Here is a 23,726-nt window from a genome sequence, read left to right as displayed (position 1 = left end):
ATACATATTTCTAACACATTTCTACATATTACATACATAAACACATAGGTAATTGGTGAAATAAAACAAACATTTTTTATAAAGTCGCTTTTAATAGAGATGTATAAATATTTTATATAAACAATAGGGTTATAAAAATAACAGTGAAAATACTCATCAAACCTAACAAACACGCTATAAAGTATAGGTATAACTCTTTGAGACTTATTAAAAAAAACTACATAAAATATGGATAACTTACATGCTGAATTAACAATATTCAATTCCTCCAGTTAGGACGAATGTAGGCTTAAAGAAAATATCTGTATATAATCGAATATATAACAATTCTGTTAATAAAAATGCAAAGAATCAGTTTGGTGTTGCGTCCGGATGTCTTTCAATAAGCATGCCGACCCCCTGTGGTAGAAAAACAAAAAGGTAATCGAAATAATATTTCTTTCGCGTAACAAAAAAACTTACCAAACCTCCTGCGGCACAGGCAGCTACCAAACCAATTTGCCCGTCTTCTCTGACCAACCTGTTAGCCGTGTGCATAGCCAACCTTACGCCGGTAGCAGCAAACGGGTGTCCGATAGACAGAGATCCGCCCCAATTGTTGAACTTGTTGATTGGTGGTGCGCCTACTTTAGAATTTCTCTTCATGTACCTTTGGGCGAACCAGTCGCTATCCATGGCTTTGAAATTGGCTAAGATTTGGCCCTAAATATATGGCAAATAATGAATTAATTAAAATTAACAGCACGGGATACTTACAGCAAAGGCTTCGTGAAACTCGAAAGCGTCTACGTCCTGCAGCGTCAAACCAGCTTTGTCCAAAAGCTGAGGGGTGACATATGCAGGTCCCAGCAGGAGCTGATCAATGGGATCTTGAGCAACGAAGAGGAAATTTCTTAGATATGCTTTTGGTTTGAGTCCCAGAGCTTTAGCCTTGGCTTCGGTAGTAATTAAACAAGCTGAAGCACCATCGGTCTAAAAAAGGGAACATATTTCCAATTTATTTTAAATTCCAATATTTTTTTACAGTGGCATAGTAGGGTAGACGCAATAGTGTATATTTTTAAAGAATAAAACGTGTCAAACATTTACCCACAATCATATAGGCTGAATATATTCATTGCCGAGGATTTAATAATGTTTAATTAATATTGATGGTATATTAATTTATCAGTTCAAATTTCTATAAATAAGTCTTTATTGCTTTATAGTTTTATTCAAATTTATTTGTTATCGGGAAATTTATAACTGTAAGTGACAATATCATTGCCATCGCAAAAAAACTGTGGAGGTATTTTTTTTATTCGGATATAATCGGCTTAATTCGCGAAATAACGCGAGTACGACTCGAAGAGTAAACCTTGTACTCAGGAAGCGTTCTTTAATTTAATTGTTCATTTATTGAAAAATTAAAGCCTAACAAATAGGTAAAGTTGAATATATTGAATAAATTATATTATTTCGTTTAAATTTAGTATTTCTTTAATAAACCTTTACTAAAAAATCAAGAAAAAAGTGGACCGACACCTTTTCAGACTTTTTTAAAAATTTTAAAGTTTGTTTTTTAACACAAAATAATAAATTTATTCAACCATATGAATGTATCAGATAGGTTTTATATAATTTGAAAAAAATATATCTGATAAACAAATTATGAATTGTAACTATTAAATAATTGTTGTAATAGCCGATGATTAATAAATTTAATAGTTAATTTTCGTTCTTGAAAAGACTTTATTGAAGTTGAAATGATTTATTAGATTTCATTCAACTTTTAAAATACATTCCCCATAAATAAATACAATTCATACAATCTGGCGATACCGGGGACTAAAACAAAAATGCTGGCTGCTACATAGATATCGATAAACAAAAATGATAATTCTAATCATTTTCTTGAACATCCAATAGTTTTTGTCAATTTTAATGTATTTTTCAATTTGCAATATTAACATCATACCTTATTAAATAATGTACACAATACACGTTGGTAAAATTTATTGTAACTGGCAACGTCGTGAACGGAAAAAATATTTGAAAAGATTTCTGGAAGCTAAAGCCACAAAATATAGAGAATACTCTCAATGTTTTGTGACATTTGTTTGTTGATATGTTGCAATAACTCAATTGCATAATAATCAAAATATATAATTATATATCTGGGCATTAATTACGACAGTTTTAATATCACAAACTTACCAAGAATGAAGCGTTGGCGGCAGTGATAGTACCATGTGGCCTAATAAAAGCTGGCTTCAGTTTGGCTAATTGTTCAGGAGTGGACACACGGATTCCATTATCTTTAGTGATTTCCTTATCAGATCCAGGAACCTAGAGTAAAATTATATTGGCATAAATTAATTAGTTAAAAATACTCTACACCAACCTGCATCGGAATCAAATCCGTAAAATAGCCTCTTTCAAAAGCTTGTTGAGCTGATGTATGTGATCTGAGAGCAAAGTCATCCTGTTCCTTTCTTGTAACACCAAAAGCTGCAGCTAATCGGTCGGCAGAGTGGCCCATAGTTTCTCCTGATGAGAACTCTGCTACAGCTGGAAGCTAAAAGTAAAACAAGAATGAAAATATATTTTTATATATATCAGTTAGGTTTCATACATCAGGAGTAAAATAATCAGGTCTGATTGATGCCAGCAAGGCTAGTTTCTGTTGGATAGTTTTGGCCTTGTTTGCCTTCAAAAGCAGACTTCTCATTTTCCTGCTATGTCTGATAGGAATGTCAGACATAAATTCTACACCACCAGCAACAATCATCTCATATACTCCACTGTTAATCAGTCCGATTGCTAGAATTTTCTTTTGTTAATAAGAGACATATCACAAGATGAGAATAAATCAGGTTACCTGTTGTCATTGCAACATTGGAAGATATGCATGCCATTGTTACTGTATGAGCTGGTGTTTTATCACTATAACCGGCACATAACGAAGCTTCTCTGGCAATATTTGAAGTTTTAACTTCTTGTATAACAGCACCATATATAATATAATCTATCATTTCCTTTGGAACACCAGTCTTTTGAAGGATCCCCCTAAAAATTCCCAAATATGTTTCAAAATATCTAGGAGGCTTAGTTTCATTACCTCAGAGCAACTTGAGCCAATTGGTGGGGCATCAAATTAGAATAATCAGTACCGGACATTAAAAAGGGGGTTCGTACCCCATCAACTAGAACTATATTTTGACCTGGTGACTTGAGAGTCTTTTTTTCATTCAATTGAGTCCCTAACGAAAAAGTTCTGAGAGCGTCTAAAATTGAGAAGTTAGAATAAAATTACTCTAGATATAATTAAGGATTAGTAGTAGTTCATATGCAAAAAGAAAGTTTTTATTTGAAAAATAATTATTATAATTAAATGCAGACATTTAAAAAATGGACTTTGGACGATGCAAAATAACGGGTACAATAGGGCAGCAAAAATGAGAGTTATATATTACTTACTTATTGACTGTGATTTTAAAGCCAGAGGGCTTTTTGCTATACTTCTCGCTAAGTAGGATGCCATTGTTTTGTACTGGGCGATATGTAAAAAAAGAGCCGTTAGCTTAATGGGATTGATAATTGAATAAAGAGGCAACAAGAACTACCTAAATATATATAAACTAATCAAAAACAAAAATTACGGGATTGGACTTTAACCTTAACCTAGATCACATTGCCACCTCCAGTTTTATAGAAATAAAAATAATACATAGGCTGGAGGGGGGACGCTAAATAAAAATAAACAGTACTCATAATATATTTTATTAACAGGTAAAACATCTTTACAAATACTTCAAAAATGAAAAAATTTAAATACCATTAATAAACCCTACGGGAATATGAAATATTTTAAGGCATATCCACACTAGGGTAACATTATGTTAATTTAATATAACTGTAGTTTTGAATACTTATGAGAGTGTAAATGTTTTATTAATTAAAGATCAACTTAAAATATTCTATAATTTATAATAGTAGTGCTGCCTCAATGTGGACGAACCTTTACAAATGTCATAAACATTTTGGATATCAGATCATCCGAATATCATAGGTTAATTCAAAATTCAAACTAGTCCTTGTTACAGGGGTACTTTCAAAAGTAGAAGAAAAAACACCATGATTTTTTGAAGATTTACTTTATTTTCTTTTTAACACTTTATTTTACGTTTACGATATTTTTGTATACGATTAAGACATGAAATTTTTGGGAAATGTTTAAAATTTAAATGGTATAGTATTGTTTTATTATGAACACTAGTATTTTAATTGAATTATATTTTTTTAGTGAGTTATTCTATAAGTTTATAGGGTTCGGTTAAAATTCTCTTAAAGAATAACCCATTTACTGGATCCTTAGGTTTATATTATTTAGTGGTTTTGCCATAACAAGCCGTAATTATCACAATATTAACATTTAAGATGACTAAAGTAACAAACATTTTGCGTTTTATACAGAACACTGATTATAATACTTTATACGATTTAAACGGTTTTAAAATTCGACTAGTTATTAGCCAATTTAACACACAACACTGTAGCATGCAATTAGAATTAAGTACTAATTATTTTAAGTTAATTTGTTGATCTATATAAATATAATACTCCTTTTAGATTATGGTAAACGTTAAATATTGATTTAAGAACAAGTTTGAGACTCTATAAATAATAAATAGCTTTTAATGGAAGAACTGGGAACCGTGAACTAGTCCCGAAATCACAACTGATGAGGTAAAAACTGCATACCCCCTGATAAGGATATAACAGTGACACTACAAACACATTTCGTAAGGTAAGGGGGGGGGGGGTTAAAATTACTTTAGGGGACGTGTATAGGGCGAAGTCCGATAGCGGCCTTCACTGTGATGACGAGAACTCGAAGAAGACGCTTTCGTCTTACTCCACTGTGACGAGGCTGACGGTTTTGGCTCTGTACACAATTATTTAATCATTAGATTAGACAGTCCTTTTAGCACGGGAACGGTTTTTAATCGCGTCTGTATTTTTAAATATTATTACGCGTTATTTTTTTTTAAAGATTTTACGAAAATAAAACCTTTACATCACTTTATATTAGGATCACAGTACGATTTTTCGATCGGTCCTATTTTTTAACAGCAAACCTGTGAAATTATCTTAAATCTATTGTCATTATGGTTTTGTTTTTGTTATCGTTAAGATACCTGGAATACTTACCGTACGAACTGCTGCTGCTCTCCCTGTAATACTCCGGCTCGTAGTCGTACGTGTAATAGGAACGGCTCTTGGACGTCGCCGATGGAGCCGCGTGGATATAGGCGGTGTCGTAGTAATCCTCGTCGTATCCGTAGCTCTCCTCCATGGCCACCCGAGCTCTATCCAATATGGACATGATTTTGGTTTTGGCCGGCATGACGGGTCTCGGGGTAATCACCGGGGTCCTCGTTGCCGTCCTCATAGGGACCACCGCCCGGGTGATGGCCGGAGCTGAAATATCTATATTTAAACTCCGACAATGCCATCATCGATTAATCAACGCACATTTGAGTATGGAACGTTTCGGTAGTAGCTCCCGCTCCCTCTCTGGCTCCTCTCCGGTGATTATTTCCATCTCCCTCATCTGTTCCTGTCGTATGGTGTCGTTGTTGTCGGGTATGAGGTACTTGCGAACTTCGGCGAGCGCGAAGGCGACCCTGGCATGGGCCTCAGCCGGTGGACCTGATCAAGAAAGGGGATTCAGACTAAGCTTGGTTGTAACTCGTTGTGTTAAGAGCACAGGAATTGATTCTTATCCTTATTTTAGTTCGGAAAATTGGGATAAATTTGATTCAATCCTAATCTTTCGGATTGTTCGCATCTTTCTGCAATTATAATAGGTTGCTAATATATATTGTTGTTATAATATATTAAATAAGTCAGAACCCCGTGACGTCACCTTCTTCTATTACTTTGAAGCTGTTCGCTTGTCGTATCATTTATCTGGTTTTGTGCTACAAAAAGTATGAAAAAGAAATTTTGGTTATGAAACGAGGATGTATTATATACAACCTTCTAATACATAATGAAAGAATAAAAGTGAATTCATTAATCTGTTTTCCAATGTTTATGAGACATGATGTACGTTATAAAAATAGTAAATAAATACGACTTACCCATATGGTATTTATAACTTTTTCCCTCTTTGTAATTTTAATAAATAAACAGTATGTTTGAGGTGATCTATTATTACGTTCAGGAATCTCTAATATTAATATACTTTAGAATTCATGACTATCCTTCAAAATAATAAACATAACAAATAATAAACCGTTGCTAATGGCGAATATCATATCGCTCCTAGCATTATCAAAACCATTAGATTTGACGACGTTCACCATAAACTATAAAATCACAACCAAAGCATGGATCTGATAAGAATGAATTCCTAGCCCCAAATACGAATATGTCCTATTAATATACCTAAAGCGGATATTTCGACGTGCAAATCGTCGCATAAATGAGCATACTTTGGATCTAGTGATTTCCGTAACTCTTCCTCTTTCGCTCTGTCTTTCATCGACCCTCGTCCCAGTACGGCCATCTTGCACATGGTCTCTTCTTGTAAACGTTTCATTGAGTTACCTTTTGGTCCCAATAATTTTCCAACGAAATTGAACTGAAATCGATGTGAACTGTGATTATACGAGTTCTTTACATATAAGGGTTTAGCTAGTGTAACATACAATTATTATTTGTTCAAGTTAGCCTTGTAATTTAAAAAACTGATGATAATAGCATGTTATATTAGAAATTTATTTAACGAAAATACTGTGACTGTACAATTTACAGTTGCATTTTAAATTTGCCTATTTAAAAATGACAATAGAAACCCAGAAAGGTGTTGGAAACTGTATAATTAAAATGTCAACATTAACTATGGATAAATACTCAAACAATATAAACTGTATTAAAAATACAAGTACCATTTCAATCAATTAATTAATTAAAAAAAAAAGATAATGTTAGTTCACAACTCTTTTATGTCAAGATTGGTTTGTTTAATAACAGCTTTGATTGCAGTTTAATAAGTATTTCAAATCTGAAGCGGTGAAAATTAAGTATTTATCTTTTTATTGTCATACGAGATTATAAGTTAATTTTAAAGTACCTACCTTCGGATGCTCTCTCACAGGTACTAATACTTTTACGGTAACTTTAATTGGCTTCTCCCTATATATATCTACATATTTATACTCTCTTTGAGTAGGTTTGCCTAACTGTTGAACTTTGGTCATTTCTAAAAATCCCATCAAACCAATAAAACAAAACTAAATTAAACTCAAATTACCTTGATCAACTAAACGACTAGCATTTGGTAGTTTCGCATTGTCCATCAGTATTTTCTCCGCTAACAGTTCGCGTATGTATTCGGCCGCTTTCTGGTTATTTTTCGACTCCTCGGTTTCCGTCTCAACGCACTCTTGCCCCCTTTCGCGATCCATCGTTATGTCCGACGACGTCTTTCTCTTGAACGTCTCTGGATACAAAGCGTAATCGCCGTTCGATTCGTATTTGTCGGTCATTATTTATTTAAAATGACTAGAAACTAGATATTTATTTGGAATGATTTTTTGGTTGGGTTATAGCATTATTGATTTCTTCTTCTTAGTAAAGTAGTTGTCAAAGTCACCCCAATAGCGATGTGTTGCAAGTTTTCTTAATGCCCGGCCAATGACTGCGCTCAAATAATTTAATCACGCTCGGGTATATTCGTTTTTCACACGACTGTACCTGAAAGATCTATATGTTATATTTATTTTTTCTGAAATCATCACATATTAAGAAAACTGAAACTATAAAATTTTCAATTTTTGACAAACTTCAACTTTTGACAACTGAATTGCCTTGATTGGCTCAATACTTAGAGGACATTAACGCATGAATCTAAATTCTAAATAGCTTATTGGTGCTGGGAACGATGCAATTAGGGAGAAATGAAACGACATCAGTGTAGTGTTGATTTACTTTAATTAAATGTTTAAATGTTTCAGTACCAAAGCGATAATATACGCAACCTCGCAAATAACTATAAACCATGATAGGTTCATCCCCAAATTAATTGATTCGGTTTTGTCTTACATAGTGGAACTCCCTGAACTGAATCAGCTTTTTAATTTTAAATGGACATAATCTTGCCGCAAGCAAACATTATGTTATCGAGAGAAGAAAACAGAAACGGTATATATAAAAACACACATATTGCCATTAACATCTAGACGAGCCAACAAAAATAATATAACGTTATTTCTTCTTTGTTACTTAGGGCTAGATTACTAAACATATGTACACAGCGCAAGCTGAAGACTAAATCACGACGATTAAACTAAACTGGTTACAGGGCGAAGTCTATTGGATCTGATTTGCAGTGGGGCCGCAGTATAAGCAGTGTGGATCAAAGGCTGCCCAGAAGGAGGCCCCTGAAAGGGCCCCCTGAGACGTTGCCCTAGGGATGGGGCTCGCTTCGTCACCGACGCGACAGTCCGTAGACGTTCACGCAACAGTCGGAAGTACCGGCGGCCCAGACAACCTAAAAATATTGTTTTCATTGTTATCGTTCAACTAATTACGCGACAAAATAAATAGTTTTCTAGGAAAGCGATGGAGGATGAGATCAATAGCACAATACTAATTAATAAATCTAAAATGTGGTATCACCTTAGTGTTGGGTTGAGTATTAGATACGTGTTATTCAAAATTGTATTTCCTACTTCTTAATTTAAAAAATCCACTGCCAAGACCTATCACTTCCGAAGTCTCTCGGTGATTCTGCTAGGAATTCATGAAAGCATAGATGGAAAACTTTTTTGTAGCTTGTATTTGTATACCAATGCCAACTGAACGCCAACGAAGTGAAACATTTTGTGGAAGAATCCATCAAAGAAAGTAATAAACACAAAATTACCTTCTTGAAAGGCAATATTCAATCACACGTTGCATGAATGAGTTGACCAATAAAATCCCGAACAGGTGGTGAACTTTAATAATTTGAATCCCGTTCTGACTGATGTTTTAATTCATTAAATAATTATGAGGGTATGAGTACGAGAATGTGGTTGATAATTGACGGATAAATTGTGAGGTAACATTTACTTCAAACAAAAAAGAAACAGGCATCAACAGTGAAGAAGCTGTACATATAAGATTCATTATTTCTGGTCTGGTCATAATTAGAATTATATATACTAAATGTTGTAGTTACATCACAGCTGGTCCAGGGAATATTATAAGAAAAAAAAAACGCAGTGATATTAAGAGTATTAGAGATGAAAAAGTATAAAGTACAAACTTGAAAGCTTGGCAAAGGACTGTAATATATAAGAATATTTAATAGTTTCATTAGATGTGCTCGTTCATCAATTTATATTACATTACAAAATATGCATTTAAAATAAATTCTAGTTATACTCACTTTCAGAGGATGGAAGTTGAGGCAAGTCACTGGTCCTATCCTTTGACCCATGAACCCCTCGTAGGAACGAATAGTATTAAGAACTGACCCATTTAAGGATATAATGTTGATAAATTGGTTAGAAGAACCGCTGCAAAAAAGAAAAGACCCTGTTAAGTTCTCCAACGCCAAGTTTCTTATCTCATACGGCCCTCACCATAGATATATGTTGGCGCTTCTGTGTATAGCCATGCAGGAGAGCTCGCCATCTTGAACGCCTAGGTTCGTGCGTAACGAATTATTCTTTCTGATGTCGTAAATCTTTAGGTTGCCTTTCGTACTGCCGCTGATCACCGAATTGTCGTAGAGCTGCACGGCCAGCACGGGTTCCATGTGCTCCATCCAGGTTCGGACCCTGGCCTCCTGCGGCCCGCATCTTCTATCGAACAACCTGGAACGATCACCAATTTGTTAGTGCCCGGGCGGCGATCCGATAGGAATCCGAATACCTCACAGACCCGTCGGTACAGCCTACGACGGCCAGACCGGCCTTGGGACCGGTCGTATCTCGGCTCGGCGAATCCCCCTCGGGCGGCGAACCTATCTTCTCCAGCCGTATCGGGCTGAAACCCAGGTTCTGACCTGAGTAAAACGAATCGACGCAGGTGACCGGAGCATCGGTACCCGTCGATATATCGAAGGCCTTCAGTTCTTTCTGCACATCCCAAAACCTTAAAATTCTAGTATCACCCGTAGTTATGACAGTCTGAGTCCACTGTTCCCACGCCAACAGCACACCTGAAGAGGAAAAACGTTTCTCACGGTGAGAGGGGGCAGCAAGCGTCGGTACAGTACCTGTTTGCTTATATTTAAAGTCGCTAAATGCTTGCCACGCCGACGTCAGCGTGGGTTCCTTGCTGGTCCCCACGTTCGGCTTCCAGATTCTCACGCTACCGTCGTCAGCGGCGACCGCCAGCAGCGACAGGTCGTGGCCGTTTATCCATTCCAAGGCGGTCACCTTGGAGATGCGGCCTCTGAACGCGGACTTTTGATGCTGCACTGTGGTTTTCGCCCCGGTGCCCCAATCCCATATGCTGCAAAAGATATCGGGCGGTTAAATGCGACGATTTTCTCGGGCGTCTCGTAGGCAAACTTACGCAAACGAATCGTTACCGGCAACCGCGATCTGTTGATTGAAAGGGTGCAACTGAATCAGGCTCGGCGGCACGGCCGTTCTAGTCTGAAACAGTTGCGCTTCGACCCGATCGTGGTCGATAAGGCGGTGTTGCTCCTTCGCAGCCTCCTCCCTGATTGTCCGGTTCCTAAAAAGAACGAAAAACATAAAACTTCAATATTTCACGGTTGCTTTTTGGCTATAAACATATCTGCAAAGCACTATATCAAATTTAAGATTTCTTGTTTGCTTGGAACATTTTTAGTATCGCAGTGTTTTATACCTAAATGTTATTTCTCTCAGTCAGCTGTCTTTAGAAATACTACTAGAATAAGGCTTAACATCATTAGCAATCAGACATACAGATATGTTTTAACCAATAAACTGCTGTTGGTATCATAGCACTTCTTCATCAACTTTTGAATGCTCATTTTGGAGTGGTTAAGTTATTAAATTTGAATAATAGAAAGTGATATCTAACTCTTCTTTTGATCCGAACCTTTTCACTTAAAAAAGTCACGAATTACCATATCTGGTGAATAAATAAAATATGAATAGTGAAATTGTACAAAATAGGTTTACTTAATCAAATCTTAAAAAAGTGTTACATATCATAATTTATAGTTATTTCAACCATTTAGCATTAAGAGAGAAGATAACATATAAATTAAAGTCAGATATTAGAAGTAGAGTAAGGAGATATAATAACAGAAAATCAATTGAATGTCGTCTGTGGATATTACTGATAGACTGGTAGCATAAATTAGAGTAATAATACAAAAAAGAAAAACAACCGAACTAAAACCTTTATGAAAACTAACATTTATTCCATATTAAAAAACCTGCTGACAGAGACTATCGAATTCATTTTGTAGAACCTTGTTAGTTTTGCTGTAGTCTCCTTCTTCACCAAACTTCTAAACAGTGAGACCTTAGAATTAATTAAAAAAATCAAATAAAATACTAGATAATCACTTCCCTCTCATTATTAGTTAATAATTGACTGTTTTCTTCCACATTCTTCTTAATAACAATAATAGTTTGGACACCAAAAGGCAGTTAATGGGGGATTTTTTGTATGTTATCTCGTGTTCTTAAAATCGCCCTAAACAATCATTTAGGAAACTAGTATATTCTCATGATAATTTCAATATTGTTGATAATACTCAAGATTTATTTCCCAATAGCTAATCAAGTGAACTTTTTGTTCTGGCCTAGGGTTTTTGAACCAGGCGGTGGAATGCATGACGCATACCTGGTCGCGGAGGTTTGCCCTGGAGTGAAAATTTGGACCGGGTTATGTGGCACTGCCTCTGGGCTTCCCAATACATTAAACCAACAGAGCTTCAGATGTAGAATTAATGCCAGAAAGACGACTAATTACCTGAGTCTTCTCCAATCTCTCTCGTAATACTCCTTGGACTCCGTATCGTTGAGTTCGCGAAGTCTCTTATTGGTGGACAGGAAGTATTTGGAGGACCACGTCACGAAGTTCGTCGAGACAAGCGGCTTTCTGTTGGCCTGCATTTTCGCGTCGGAGCTCTCGTCGAGCAGGTCTTTCTTTTTCCGCGATCTGTTCGCCATGGCGGACCTGCGAAGAACAAGTGCGCGTATAGATCTGATGGACGCATCGGTTCCGTCGATTATACCTGGTGAGTTTCGTTTGGAAGTCACCGCTGGAGTGTAAGGTTGGCGGGCTTTCTCCGCTTAGATACATCCCTCGGTTGGGACTAGGGGGTAGGCTCATGCTGGAATGTTGACTATCGTTCGGACCGCGTTGTTCCTTAAAAGAGAAGAAAACGGTTTATTTCTTTTAAAACGGACGCAAAACAAATGAGTACTTACTTTAACTAATGATCTAATATAACCTGTAATGGTAAGGCACATATAAGAAACTTCGGGAAACGGATCGTTTTCCAATTGGCACAACGCCATCCAGATTTTCATATACACAGAACCATATCCCAATCCCGGTAGAGTACCTGGTGACACACGATGTTAGTTTCAACCAAACCTTTTATGAGAGTCGCATTGTGGCTATACCTAAACTTCCACTGTAGCTGTTCGTCATCGATGGACTGTTGCTGTTGTTAATTGTCGGACTTGATGGTACTCGCTTGAAAACACCGCCATCTGGCTGGGCTAGTTTGTCCCTGAAGATTAATCTACATGTTAATCCGCTTAGCGAAAACTTTGCCTTCCTTTTTGAGGAAAACGGATGTACCCGGAGGCGTGAAAGTTGGCACGGTTAAAGCTTATCCGGAGGAAGAATTTTTAAGCATAAAATGTTTGTGTACTATGCCCACAAATAATTGTTAACTCACAAAAAACTTAAACTCACAAATAATTGTTAGTACCTAATTAGTGATGATGATCCAAGGTTTTATAACGCGTGGGTAAAAATAATTAATGTTGCTGAACGTCCAAGGAGATTATTATGTACCTGGCACGTTATAAAAACTGGAACATACAAGGAAGAATATTTTAAGTATTTAGAAGAAGGGGGAGAATATGCAATTTTAAAATACCTGCCAATGTGAAGACAATTCATATATTTAAAATGAATTAGTTTTTTATAATTTTTTATTTTTTACTTATGCGGGCGCACTGTCACTGAATCAATGCCAGAATAAACACCAACATGACTATTGAAAGTCTAAATAAATTTTTAATAAGGCAATTGTAATCTGAGGTAAATGTCCATGAATTTGATAAATTTAATAAACGTTGACGAAACATGATCATAACTTAAATATATAAAAGTGGTATTGAAATTTGAAATTTTTTGTTTTGTTTTAACTATGTTTATAGGTTAGTAATTGGTCTTGTAGTAAAATCTGTAAATATATTTTTATATATTCTTTATCTTAATGTAAATTCTTTGAATATATCTTAATATATAGTGTTGGTGATTGGTTTTGTAAATTCTGTAAATATATTTTTATATATTCTTTATCTTCAAGTAAATTCTTTAAATATATCTTAATTAGTGTTGGGAACAATCGACTGAAATCGACTATCGACTGTTCAGTAATTGACTACTTTTTACTTTGGACTATTTCAGTAGCTATTTTTGGTTCGACTGTTTTTATTAGTAACTGTTTTCAGTCGCTATTTTCGGTTATACTAATTCATTCGACTGATTTTTAACATTCTGGCCTTCCGTCCTAGCCGAGACCTTGAAAGTAATGCGCCAATTTATGCTTATATAGATTTATATGTAATATATGTGCTTTTATGTTTTTTTTTGTAGTTTGCTTGTGAATAACTATATATTGTAAATTAATATAGCAGCATTTTGGAACGCTAGTTTTCGAAGGCAAAAAAATTAAATTGTAAATGATAAATAGTAAGATACTTTTGACTGGCATAATAGGTAATACTTTGGACTGGTATAATAGGTAATACTTTTTTGATAAACTTTCACGATTTTTGTCCAAGCCCCTTATTTGTCGAAACTTTTTTCCTAAAATCTTGAAAACTAAAATTAGGTTCCAAGGGTTTAAGAAATTGCATAGATCCAAAAGATTTGAAGAGTTTTTTTTACAGTAGCAGTTGTTAAATTTCTTTTAAAAATATTAACGATAAAGAGGTGAATAAAGTATATTAAATATTTGTAATAAATACATTTTCTGATAGGAAAACTCTACTTTCATATTTTGTTGGCTATAATGAAGAGCACCACAGTTTTTATTTGTTAACGAATGGACTATCTTAACAGAATATGTTCAACTTTTAAAACCCATTGAAATAATGACCACCGAGTTATCTGGTGAACGAGATACCAGCAATGTCTTTAATTATATGGTTAATAAGAGGACTGCAACATTCCATCAAATCCAGGATTTTAACAAGTGAATGGGGAAAAATTACAAAATTGTCTATTAGATGTCATCAATAAGACTGGCAATTTTAGAAATGCATACGATATGCGGGAAATATCCATTTTTAGATCCTAGATTTAAAAAAGCAGGATTTGGTATTCCATATAATGCTGAGGCGATACAAAAAGTTATCACAAAAGAGGTATCTTCCATTCTAACTTCAAAAAATACAAATATAGTTCCATAATTCGAAATTCAAGACAAAACTACTGACCAAGGATGTATTGATATCTAGAGATATTTTGATAAAAAAATGGCTAGAATGAAAGAAGTAATTACTCCAAGTACTGCAGCAACTTTACAGATTTAGCAGTATTTGAAATTCCATTTATTGGGTGTTTAGAAAACTCATTGGATTTTTAGCAAACCCATAAAATGAAACTACCTGAATTATATTAGTTACACGTAAAATATTCCTCTATACCCGCAACATCTGTCCCCTGAGTTTTTTCAAAATCTGGGCAAATAATTAGCGATCGAAGAAATCGCCTCATGGGAGAAAAGTTAAACATGATAATATTCACAGTAATTTAAAAATATTTCCGTTTAAAAATAAATAAAACTTTTATTTAAAAAGGGTTTGGTAGTTATTGTACGATCATTTTTAGGTTCATCATGGATTAGATTTTTCAATGATCCACGTGATTTACACATCCACATAACATTCAGTATAAAAGTAATCCTACTTTAAAATGATATTATTTATTAGATGTTAATAGAAATTCCTAGTATTTTTTCCTTTTCTTTTTTAAAGTTAGGAAGGGAATGAATATATATATATATATATATATATATATATATATATATATATCTCTGTCTCGCTTATACTACCATTGGAGAATATAGACATTTAAAATTAACTGCTCCAAGCATTTATCTCTGTCCTTTCCTATCTCACATTTTATACAGACAAGAATTCGTACATCTTCGTCTGACATCACGAATGGAAAAAAACAGTCGAACCGTACATCTGACTGAAAATAGTAATTACTATTTTCAGTCGCTATTTTTTTGACTATCGACTGTTTCGACTGTTTTCAGTTGATAGTTCCCAACGTTAATCTTAATATATAGTGGTGATTGGTCTTGTAGACCTTGTAAGTTTTTTCTATGAGGTTTATACATTTTGTGCTTTGAGTTCGGGTAAATCACTTGTAATATATTTTTATAAAAATAGAATGACTTATTAATTATATTTTTATTATTTCGTTTTATTAATTATTTTTTAAATCAAATGTGTTATTTCCAAAATTTTAGCATTTTTATTTATCTCCTGAACCTATTTGATTATATATATTTTCGACATTTAATCTAATAGTCGCCTTATTATGTATGTACGCATGCGCAAGACTCGGATTATTCTGTTTTAAAATTAAATGGAGCTCATTATGCGCATGCTGCAAGTCCGGGCATAACTGAGGAATAACGTATCCTCATATAGTCCAGATGTTATTTTTTACGAATAAGTAATTCACTTCTGAAGATATGAATAATTATTGGTCATGTTTAAATTACCTGCTGGTGATTCTGGGTAACGTGTTGCTAGTTTGATTTTCGGTCGGGTTGTGACCGTCCTTCGAAGCGACCGCCGCAAAGACCACGTCGAAGGCTAAGAGTAACCACTGCAGAGCGCCCACCAATTCCTGAAACGGGGAAATGTAGTGACGCGTCGCGATTTAGAGTATCGGTACGGTACCTTTCGAACTAAGGGACTGGCGTCCATGCTCGCGTGGTTGACTAGAGTCATGGCTATCGCATGATCGATATTATTTGCGTGTTCTGATCGTTTGGACACGGAGTTGATGAATGTTCCCAATGCGTATACAGCGGCTGCCCTCACCTGCGCGTTTAAACCAAATCAGTTAATGTGTAATTTCGGCGTTCTAATAGATCTAGGAATTAGTACTTGTCAATCTCCCACCTCATTAAGTCTGGTGAGTACGTCGGGTACACGATATTTTTCTATTAAAATTGCAACAGCCTAAATTTCACAACTCGTGCAGCGTGTGGGGGGTTCGGTAATCACTATTGCTGTTTTTTCAATAACAGCTTTTCGTTTGACATTGGCAGAACACAGTAATGAAAATATTTTTGCGTTTTTCGGACATCCCGAATTTTTAGAAGTTCGACAGCGATCTATTGGGCTTGGAAAAAATGTATAGGGTTTTTTCTGACAGTATGATCTGTTCCAACTGCACTTTCACCAGCAATTCACAGCGCCCAATAATTGATACCACGCGGTCTGAAGGTATAAGAGATCAGTATGCCTACGTCTCTCTCTTCTATTCATTTTAACGAATAAACTCGGTCCATGTAGATATTTTCTTCTCTGCTCTATTTTAATTTTTATTTATTTATATCATATCAAACATTTTGTTTCTTAAATCAGCAACGTTCGGTCATTTAGTATTTTAATTCTTCACGCCACTGTTGACCAAAACAACAAAACAGTCCTTGTTTTTTTTTTCTCTTTTGGTGGCTATAATTTTACTCATTTTGACTATGGTTATCACCACTTTTCACCGTTATATTATGTCCTTTTTCATAATGTGAAATTTTTCATTTTGTCTGCACTGAAGAAATGGAGGTGGTCTTTTTTGAACTGCTGATTTACTTACACAGTTCGCAGTCACTTAAGTTCTTTAAATATATAATTTAGAAACAGGTCAATTGAAAGGTCCCTGGCCTGACACATAGATGATGGTACTAGAATTAAATCCATATCTATTTTAGTTAGTCTTAACCCTCAAAAGTTGCGTGTATACATTTGACAGCTGTCGGATCATTAGTTTGTGAATTATAGCAATTTGAGCGAAGCAACTTTTGCTATTGCGAAAAAATGAATAAAAAGACCTTTCGCGTGTTGATAAAATATTGATTTTGAAGGGAAAAAATACAGTTGAAGCAAAAACTTGGCTTGATGCCGAGTTTCCGGACACTGCCCCAGGAAATTCAACCATCAAGGATTGATATGCTAAGGGTAGACGTAGTGAAATAAGCACTGAAGACGGTGAACGCAATGGACACCCAAAAGAGGTCGTTACCGACGAAAACATTTTAAAAATACACAAAATGATTTTGAATGACCGTAAATTGAAATTGCATGAAATAGCAGAAACTCTAAAGATATCAACTGAACGTGTACATAATATCATTCACGAATATTTGGGTATGAGAAAGCCCTGTGCAAAGTGGGTGCCGCGCGAGCTCACTTATGACCAAAAACAACGACGAGTTGATAATTCGGAGCAGCGTTTGAAGATGATCAAGAGTAATAAACCCGAGTTTTTGCGTTGATATGTGACAATGGATGAAACATGGCTACATCATTTCACTCCGAAGTCCAATCGACAGTCATCTGAGTGGACTGTACACGATGAACCCGCTCCAAAGCGTGGAAAAACGCAACAGACGGCTGGCAAGGTTATGGCATCTGTATTTTGGGATGCGCATGGAATAATTTTCATTGACTACCTTGAAAAAGGAAGGACTATCAACGGTAACTATTACATAGTGTTATTGGACTGTTTGAAGGGCGAAATCGCCGAAAAACGGCCGCATTTGAAGAAAAAGAAAGTGCTGCTTCACCAAGACAATGCACCGTGTCACAAGTCAGTAAAAACGATGGCAAAAATCCATGAATTGGACTTCGAATTGGCTGTTGTCAGATCTTAAAAGAATGCTCGCTGGGAAGAAATTTTCGTCGAATGAAGAGGTGATCGCCGAAACTGAGGCCTATTTTGAAGCAAAGGACAAATCGTACTACAGAAATGATATCGAAAAGTTGGAGGGTAGCTATAATCAGCGTATCACCCTTGAAAGGAATTATGTTGAATAAAAAAATTATTTTGCCAAAAAAATGTGTTTTACTATGGTAGGGCGGAAACTTTTCAATTGACCTGTTATGTATGCCTAATTCGTTATCGAGACAGTTCTTTGTCGTTCACATTAAAATAATTAGTTTTAAATCTGTACAGCAGCATCACCAATAGAATCATTATCAGCCACAAAGATTTGATAAAGCTCAGCAGAGGCTTTGTTCCAATCTTACAGGAAACATAATTAAAGTCCAATAGTGGATCTAGGAAAGGTGATTAAACTACTCTAGACCCGTCTTCCAAAGTGCTTTTGTCATCTGGGACAAATCTTTTAAGTCAAATCAAATTTAATATTAGTATTAGTTGGGTTTACCAAATCCTAAATAAAAATCCTGGATCTACTATAACATCGAAAAAATATCACAAAGATCGAAATTCACAATGTAGATCATCATTAAATCTCACAATATTAAAACTGAGACTGACAAAAGACAATAATATGAACTAATTCCTAGTTCTAGTGATATTTTTACCTCTGGACACGGATCTTTCAGTAAAATGTACAGTTTATCCGGAGCGGTATCTCTGACACCCGTCCACCTGTAACTCAACATCGATTAGACAAATCACCACCTCACCGGTTCGCGTAAGACCCTAACCTGGCGCTCTCGTAATGATCCCACAATTTTCCCAGACATATGGCGACCCATTTTCTCAGTTCCCGTTTCGGATCACCTGGAGAAAAAACACCGGCTAACGTAAAACGTCAAGTCCAAATACCACAACACTACCTAATTGTTCTAGGCAAACACTGACTAGAGATCCTTGAAGAGCTGCCTCTTGTCCGTCTCTGTAATTACTGACTAAACACGAGAGAACGAAGGTCGCTTGGGTACGAGTCGCGGACTGAAAGCGTGGAACAGATTAGTACAAAAATTCGAGATATCATCAACATGATCAGTACCGGCATCGAAGGATCCGCGATGATCTGCAGGAAGTATCGGTGTCCCTGCTCCCGGATCAAATCTGCCTGACAGGTCTAGAAAGAGATATCCCAACTACAACAACCATTAATCTCGCGACAATATCAACAACTTACATTGTCGACGGCGAGGATCTTGGCCCAGATATACACCAGCAGCGGGCGTAGTTCCTTGGCAGAGCTTTGTAACAACTTTAGAACATAAGGGGATATTCCTACGGATAGTGCTAGATTGACTGCCCATGGGCCGAGGTCCAGGAACCTTCCTAATAATTCCAGGGCTCTTGTTCTGTGAACTTGACTCAGGAGGACTTGCAGTACTATGGGCAGTTGTTCGGGAGGTCGACGGTTTTCTGAATCTGCGCAGCGATTGGGGTTTCAATTAGAGACTGACCGAATTAGGGTGGTTCTAAAACTTACTTAATTCTAACCAAACTTGGAATGCGGTGAGTTGTTCTTCGAAGAATGGTAAATTTTTAAATGTAGCTTCGCCTGATAGTATTTTTGGTAGTTGGCCTGCGAAAAAATGTATTACGTAATTCTTTAATGAACATCGGTAGTTTCATTTATTTTCAATCTTCTGGTAGGAAACAACACTATACTATTGAAAGACAATAATTTGTTTACATATTTAATCGCATTTCAAATATGGAAACATAATTATTGATACACAACCCCAGAAGTTGATTGTTTGCATTAATGGAAGTATCTTAAAAATACATAGCACATTTGGAATCACATTACACTTACACTGATTGTATACATTATGTTCTTTATCAATTTCATTTCATGATTCCGTTGTTATTTACTTAAGCCCTTAATAATCAGTCCATTTAAGTAATAATAAAAGTCATATCTTATATTTATCCCATAAAACAAAAATTAATTCATAAGTTATAAATTAGTGTTATTCTTTTTTAATTTCAGTTTATAATTTTAAATAAACAGGTTGATTTACGTCAGGAATTTGTTATAAATTCCAGTTTTAATGACAGACAAAAATTAACATTAGACATGACGTTTCTCAAAATTTCTTACGAACTCATCATATAAAATAGCTCCACACCTGATTTGTACACTATATTGATGGTACAAACAGCGCTAACCAAATTATTGAAATGAATTATCAGTGACGATTCGAAATCAATTAAAATATTGTAATTAACGAGTCTAGCGCAGTTTAAACAATTTTCAATGTGAACTTATTACCTTAGTTCTTTAAATCAATAATTCACATCAATTTTTGAATAAAAACGCTATTGACGAACCATTATTACTTTTGTTATTATTGTTTTTAGTTTTAAATAATAGGTAATTTTAAACAAAGTTGACTTATGTCAAAAATATGGTTCCTTAATTTCAATTCCACTGACGGATAGCGTGATATTGGATATAGTACGTTCGCCAGTTTTACTGAACGATATTAAACGTCAAAAAGAAAATATCATAGTACTCTTAACAATTTTATCAATTACAGCGCCTTTTATCTACATCAATTTATCTTCGTTGTCAAGTATATTAGCGCCACACTGTGACAAAATAATTCTCGACGTAATGTAGACCTAGAATTCCTTAATAGCAGTTTCCAACTTGTTAAGATATATTGTAAGTTATACTATTATGACATACGAGCCGTTGCTATGCAACGCATACATAAATATGAGTAGAAATTGACGTTTAGTGTGAGACATCTAGAAGAGTCCGCGAGAGAAATTTTAAACGTTTAAGTTAAAGACAGTTGTCATTAGACGTAGTAGTAATTTAGTTGTTTGTAGTTTTCAGTGTTTATCGATTATTATATTTGTATATCTAGAACATTGCTAGGCTAAAATAAAAAGCCTACACTGCCGAATTCGATATTTTTATTGGATTATGGAATTGTCCACACTTACCTAAGCACAAATCCAAAACAAGATCCCACGCGTCCCACATGGGATGTTGGAATGTTGACGGCAGTTCGGGCGACGAGACCGGGGTGCAATCGCAGGACCTCATGATCCTCTCGGCGAGAAGGAAATTGCGAAACAGGCTCGCGACAAGCAGGTCCTGCCTGAATAATTTTTGAAACAGTTCTGGAAAGGAATCAAGGTATGATATCAAAGCGCCGGTTTATTTGATGACATTGTCATACCTTTCGGTAAAGTGTTCCAAGCTATGGTATCTGTGATGGCGGTGAATATCCAGTTCAGTTCCCCGAACATAGACTTTCTATCGGATATAGAGCCTGGAACTCTGGCGGAAAAATTTTCGTTACCGTGTTATGCTGCGGTTTTGGTGAGAAACTTACTTGTCTACCATATCTCTGGTCACTTTCGGTATTAGTTTAGATGTGGACTTTAAAACACACCATCTAAGGGCTATCTTAATAGGTGTCGTTAAGCACGCTGTGAACAAATCGGCTGGTAATAAAGGATTCATCGGCAATTGTTCATTAGCGGCACAAGCGGCCAGTTGTATACATTCGTTGAACGAAGGTGGGCCAGTTGATGGACTGGAACGTGATTGTGCTGAACTGGCTAATGATTGCTACATCACATACAAAAATAACTATAAACTGAAAATCGTCTGTAACATTTGCACATTCTTACCTCATACTCTGCCCTGTGTTGAAGAGCGAAAGTTTTGAATGATTCAACTATTATACCAGCGTTCGAACAATCATACACATAAATGGAAGGTGAACCCATCCACGTTTGTAAATCGTAAATTGATAGTGGAATGTATTGGGTATAAGTCTGGAAACATTGATTACAAAATCACAATTGTATATCAAAAATATATCAGAAGTTCTAAACCTCTGCTTTTATGACATACCCTATTAAAAACCCAAATTTCTCCATTAGTTGTTGGTTTAGGAACGCCGTGTCCATTGTAATGGAACAAAACTCGTTCTTCTTTAGCGTTCCTTCTTAAAGATAGGCACAATTTCTTTACATCATCAGATGTGGGATCCAAAGACTGAAACAAGTTTTACAAATTACTAGTTGATATTCATCTAAAAAACTTGAATGTGGAACTTAATGAGAATAATGGTATAAACACAAATTCAAAATTTGAATGTAGTCTTGCGAGAAGAGCGGGATTTGGACTTAATCGCAGCGGTGTAGATAAAATGTCCCACACTGCCAGTTTATGGAATAATCTATTAGATGTCAAAAGCGTACAATTGTCGTTTTTACCGACTTTGTTGTATGACCATTTGTTGTATTCATTTTAAATCCAAGCTAATTATCAAAATCATAGAGCGCTATTGGAAAAAAAAGGAGACTAAAATCATCTGAAGCCAGAATCGTAAACAGTGGCGAAATCTGCTGGAGAATGTTCTAAGCCTTGCAGCGCCACCATATGTGCATTGGTTGCCAACTTTTTCTGTTACAATGCAGTTGAACATTTTGAAATTAATCCATCAATAACACTCAATATTTCATGGAGTTAAGACAAATATATACAAGCCAAATTCCTCTATAACTGTTAAAATCATTTAAAGATTACCATGGTAACCCAATAATAACAAAATATAAGAATATAAAACATGTTCAAAAAAATTCCAAAATAATACATTGATTTTTTTGGAGTTTTGCTCATATGAAAGGTGAAATTTTATATATAAAGATGGTAGGTTAAAAATCAGTTTTGAATAAAATTTCCTCATGGTTGTCTAAGTTAAAAATGGAATAACTAAGCAACATTTCAAATAAATAACATGTATAGTTTTGCAGAGCACATGGTGAGTTTGCGATATTTTGTTTATGTATATTAATAAGTAATGAATTAAAGTATACTATTATTATCTTACTAGTTTATATCTTGCTCTTGGTTGCCACCTCTCATATTGGTTCTGTAAAGCTTGGCCGATGGTCTCCAGAGCTTTTGGGGCGGACATTGTTAATGGATCTAAAATTACCAAAACATTAAACTGAGAAAGCAATTATTAAAAACTACTATTTACCTATCCAGCACTCTAATCTAGCACAAGGCTGTGTTTTCATAATATCAGGTGGATCTACCCCGACATTTAAGCATAATACTAGAGCTACGCTGACTGTTTTCATCTATAAAACTCATAAATTTAGTCATAATTTCTCATTTAGTTATATATTTGTTACCCTTTCTTTCATCCTCCATGTCTGCGTTTTCCAATCGAGTCCCAGGATTTTTTCAATGTGTCGTTCTTCGCTAAAAGCCAAAGGCAAATCTTTATCAGAAATTTCGGGCTTTTTTTTAGAACGGTATTCCTTAGTTATATTTTCTTCATTCTCCGTGGTCTCCCATGCTTCTTCAACATTCCAATGCATTTTGATGAATAACAAATGAATCCTTGACTTACAGACCCTTAAATTTTATTAACAACATTAAGCAACTCATTTAAAACGCATTTAAATCACTTTCAAAACACATGGCACAAGCGGAATGACAACAAACTGCGATGCGACGATGTCACATGTCAGTTTAAGTATTTTTAGGT

General features: G+C 35.4%; 3 protein-coding genes across 6 annotated transcripts; all 3 read right to left on the bottom strand.

Annotated features, from left to right (window-relative positions):
• Nucleotides 1-189: 189 nt before the first annotated feature.
• Mtpbeta (Mitochondrial trifunctional protein beta subunit) lies at nucleotides 190-3,704 on the bottom strand. 2 transcript variants are annotated; one of them, XM_076401688.1, is made up of 10 exons: nucleotides 3,606-3,685; nucleotides 3,460-3,532; nucleotides 3,101-3,266; nucleotides 2,861-3,048; nucleotides 2,615-2,802; nucleotides 2,384-2,557; nucleotides 2,197-2,328; nucleotides 757-972; nucleotides 463-702; nucleotides 190-399 (listed from the first exon to the last, which is right to left on the bottom strand). In XM_076401688.1, the coding sequence occupies exons 2-10, from the start codon at nucleotides 3,521-3,523 to the stop codon at nucleotides 352-354; spliced, it is 1,416 nt and encodes a 471-aa protein (XP_076257803.1). In that variant the 5' UTR covers nucleotides 3,524-3,532; nucleotides 3,606-3,685; the 3' UTR covers nucleotides 190-351. The 2 variants fall into 2 exon arrangements, with proteins under 2 accessions (XP_076257803.1, XP_076257802.1); XM_076401687.1 differs by having other exon boundaries at nucleotides 3,460-3,704.
• Nucleotides 3,705-4,609: 905 nt separating this feature from the next.
• Nucleotides 4,610-7,676, bottom strand: qkr54B (quaking related 54B). 2 transcript variants are annotated; one of them, XM_076401695.1, is made up of 6 exons: nucleotides 7,304-7,676; nucleotides 7,128-7,252; nucleotides 6,436-6,631; nucleotides 5,518-5,694; nucleotides 5,194-5,472; nucleotides 4,610-4,927 (listed from the first exon to the last, which is right to left on the bottom strand). In XM_076401695.1, exons 1-6 carry the CDS (start codon nucleotides 7,536-7,538, stop codon nucleotides 4,812-4,814), a joined length of 1,128 nt encoding a protein of 375 aa, XP_076257810.1. In that variant the 5' UTR covers nucleotides 7,539-7,676; the 3' UTR covers nucleotides 4,610-4,811. The 2 variants fall into 2 exon arrangements, with proteins under 2 accessions (XP_076257810.1, XP_076257811.1); XM_076401696.1 differs by having other exon boundaries at nucleotides 5,194-5,463.
• Nucleotides 7,677-7,966: 290 nt separating this feature from the next.
• Nucleotides 7,967-23,716, bottom strand: raptor (regulatory associated protein of MTOR complex 1). 2 transcript variants are annotated; one of them, XM_076401681.1, is made up of 26 exons: nucleotides 23,368-23,716; nucleotides 23,211-23,313; nucleotides 23,058-23,155; nucleotides 22,076-22,219; nucleotides 21,850-21,996; nucleotides 21,549-21,787; nucleotides 21,393-21,493; nucleotides 21,154-21,333; nucleotides 19,682-19,777; nucleotides 19,379-19,620; nucleotides 19,244-19,318; nucleotides 19,071-19,185; nucleotides 18,939-19,014; nucleotides 18,813-18,879; nucleotides 16,158-16,301; nucleotides 15,977-16,104; nucleotides 12,621-12,730; nucleotides 12,423-12,559; nucleotides 12,227-12,360; nucleotides 11,962-12,168; nucleotides 10,561-10,725; nucleotides 10,259-10,497; nucleotides 9,913-10,201; nucleotides 9,621-9,854; nucleotides 9,425-9,554; nucleotides 7,967-8,542 (listed from the first exon to the last, which is right to left on the bottom strand). In XM_076401681.1, the coding sequence occupies exons 1-26, from the start codon at nucleotides 23,554-23,556 to the stop codon at nucleotides 8,480-8,482; spliced, it is 3,852 nt and encodes a 1,283-aa protein (XP_076257796.1). In that variant the 5' UTR covers nucleotides 23,557-23,716; the 3' UTR covers nucleotides 7,967-8,479. The 2 variants fall into 2 exon arrangements, with proteins under 2 accessions (XP_076257796.1, XP_076257795.1); XM_076401680.1 differs by having other exon boundaries at nucleotides 9,913-10,497; nucleotides 23,368-23,683.
• Between the last annotated feature and the right edge of the window lie 10 nt (nucleotides 23,717-23,726).

This window comes from Rhynchophorus ferrugineus, unplaced genomic scaffold (assembly GCF_030347505.1).
Source record: "Rhynchophorus ferrugineus isolate W39M unplaced genomic scaffold, kcgeb_rfMv2 rfM4, whole genome shotgun sequence".
Taxonomy (NCBI): Eukaryota; Metazoa; Arthropoda; class Insecta; order Coleoptera; family Curculionidae; genus Rhynchophorus; species Rhynchophorus ferrugineus.
The sequence above is the reverse complement of the archived record's forward strand: the minus strand, read 5'-3'. Positions and strand labels throughout refer to the sequence as shown.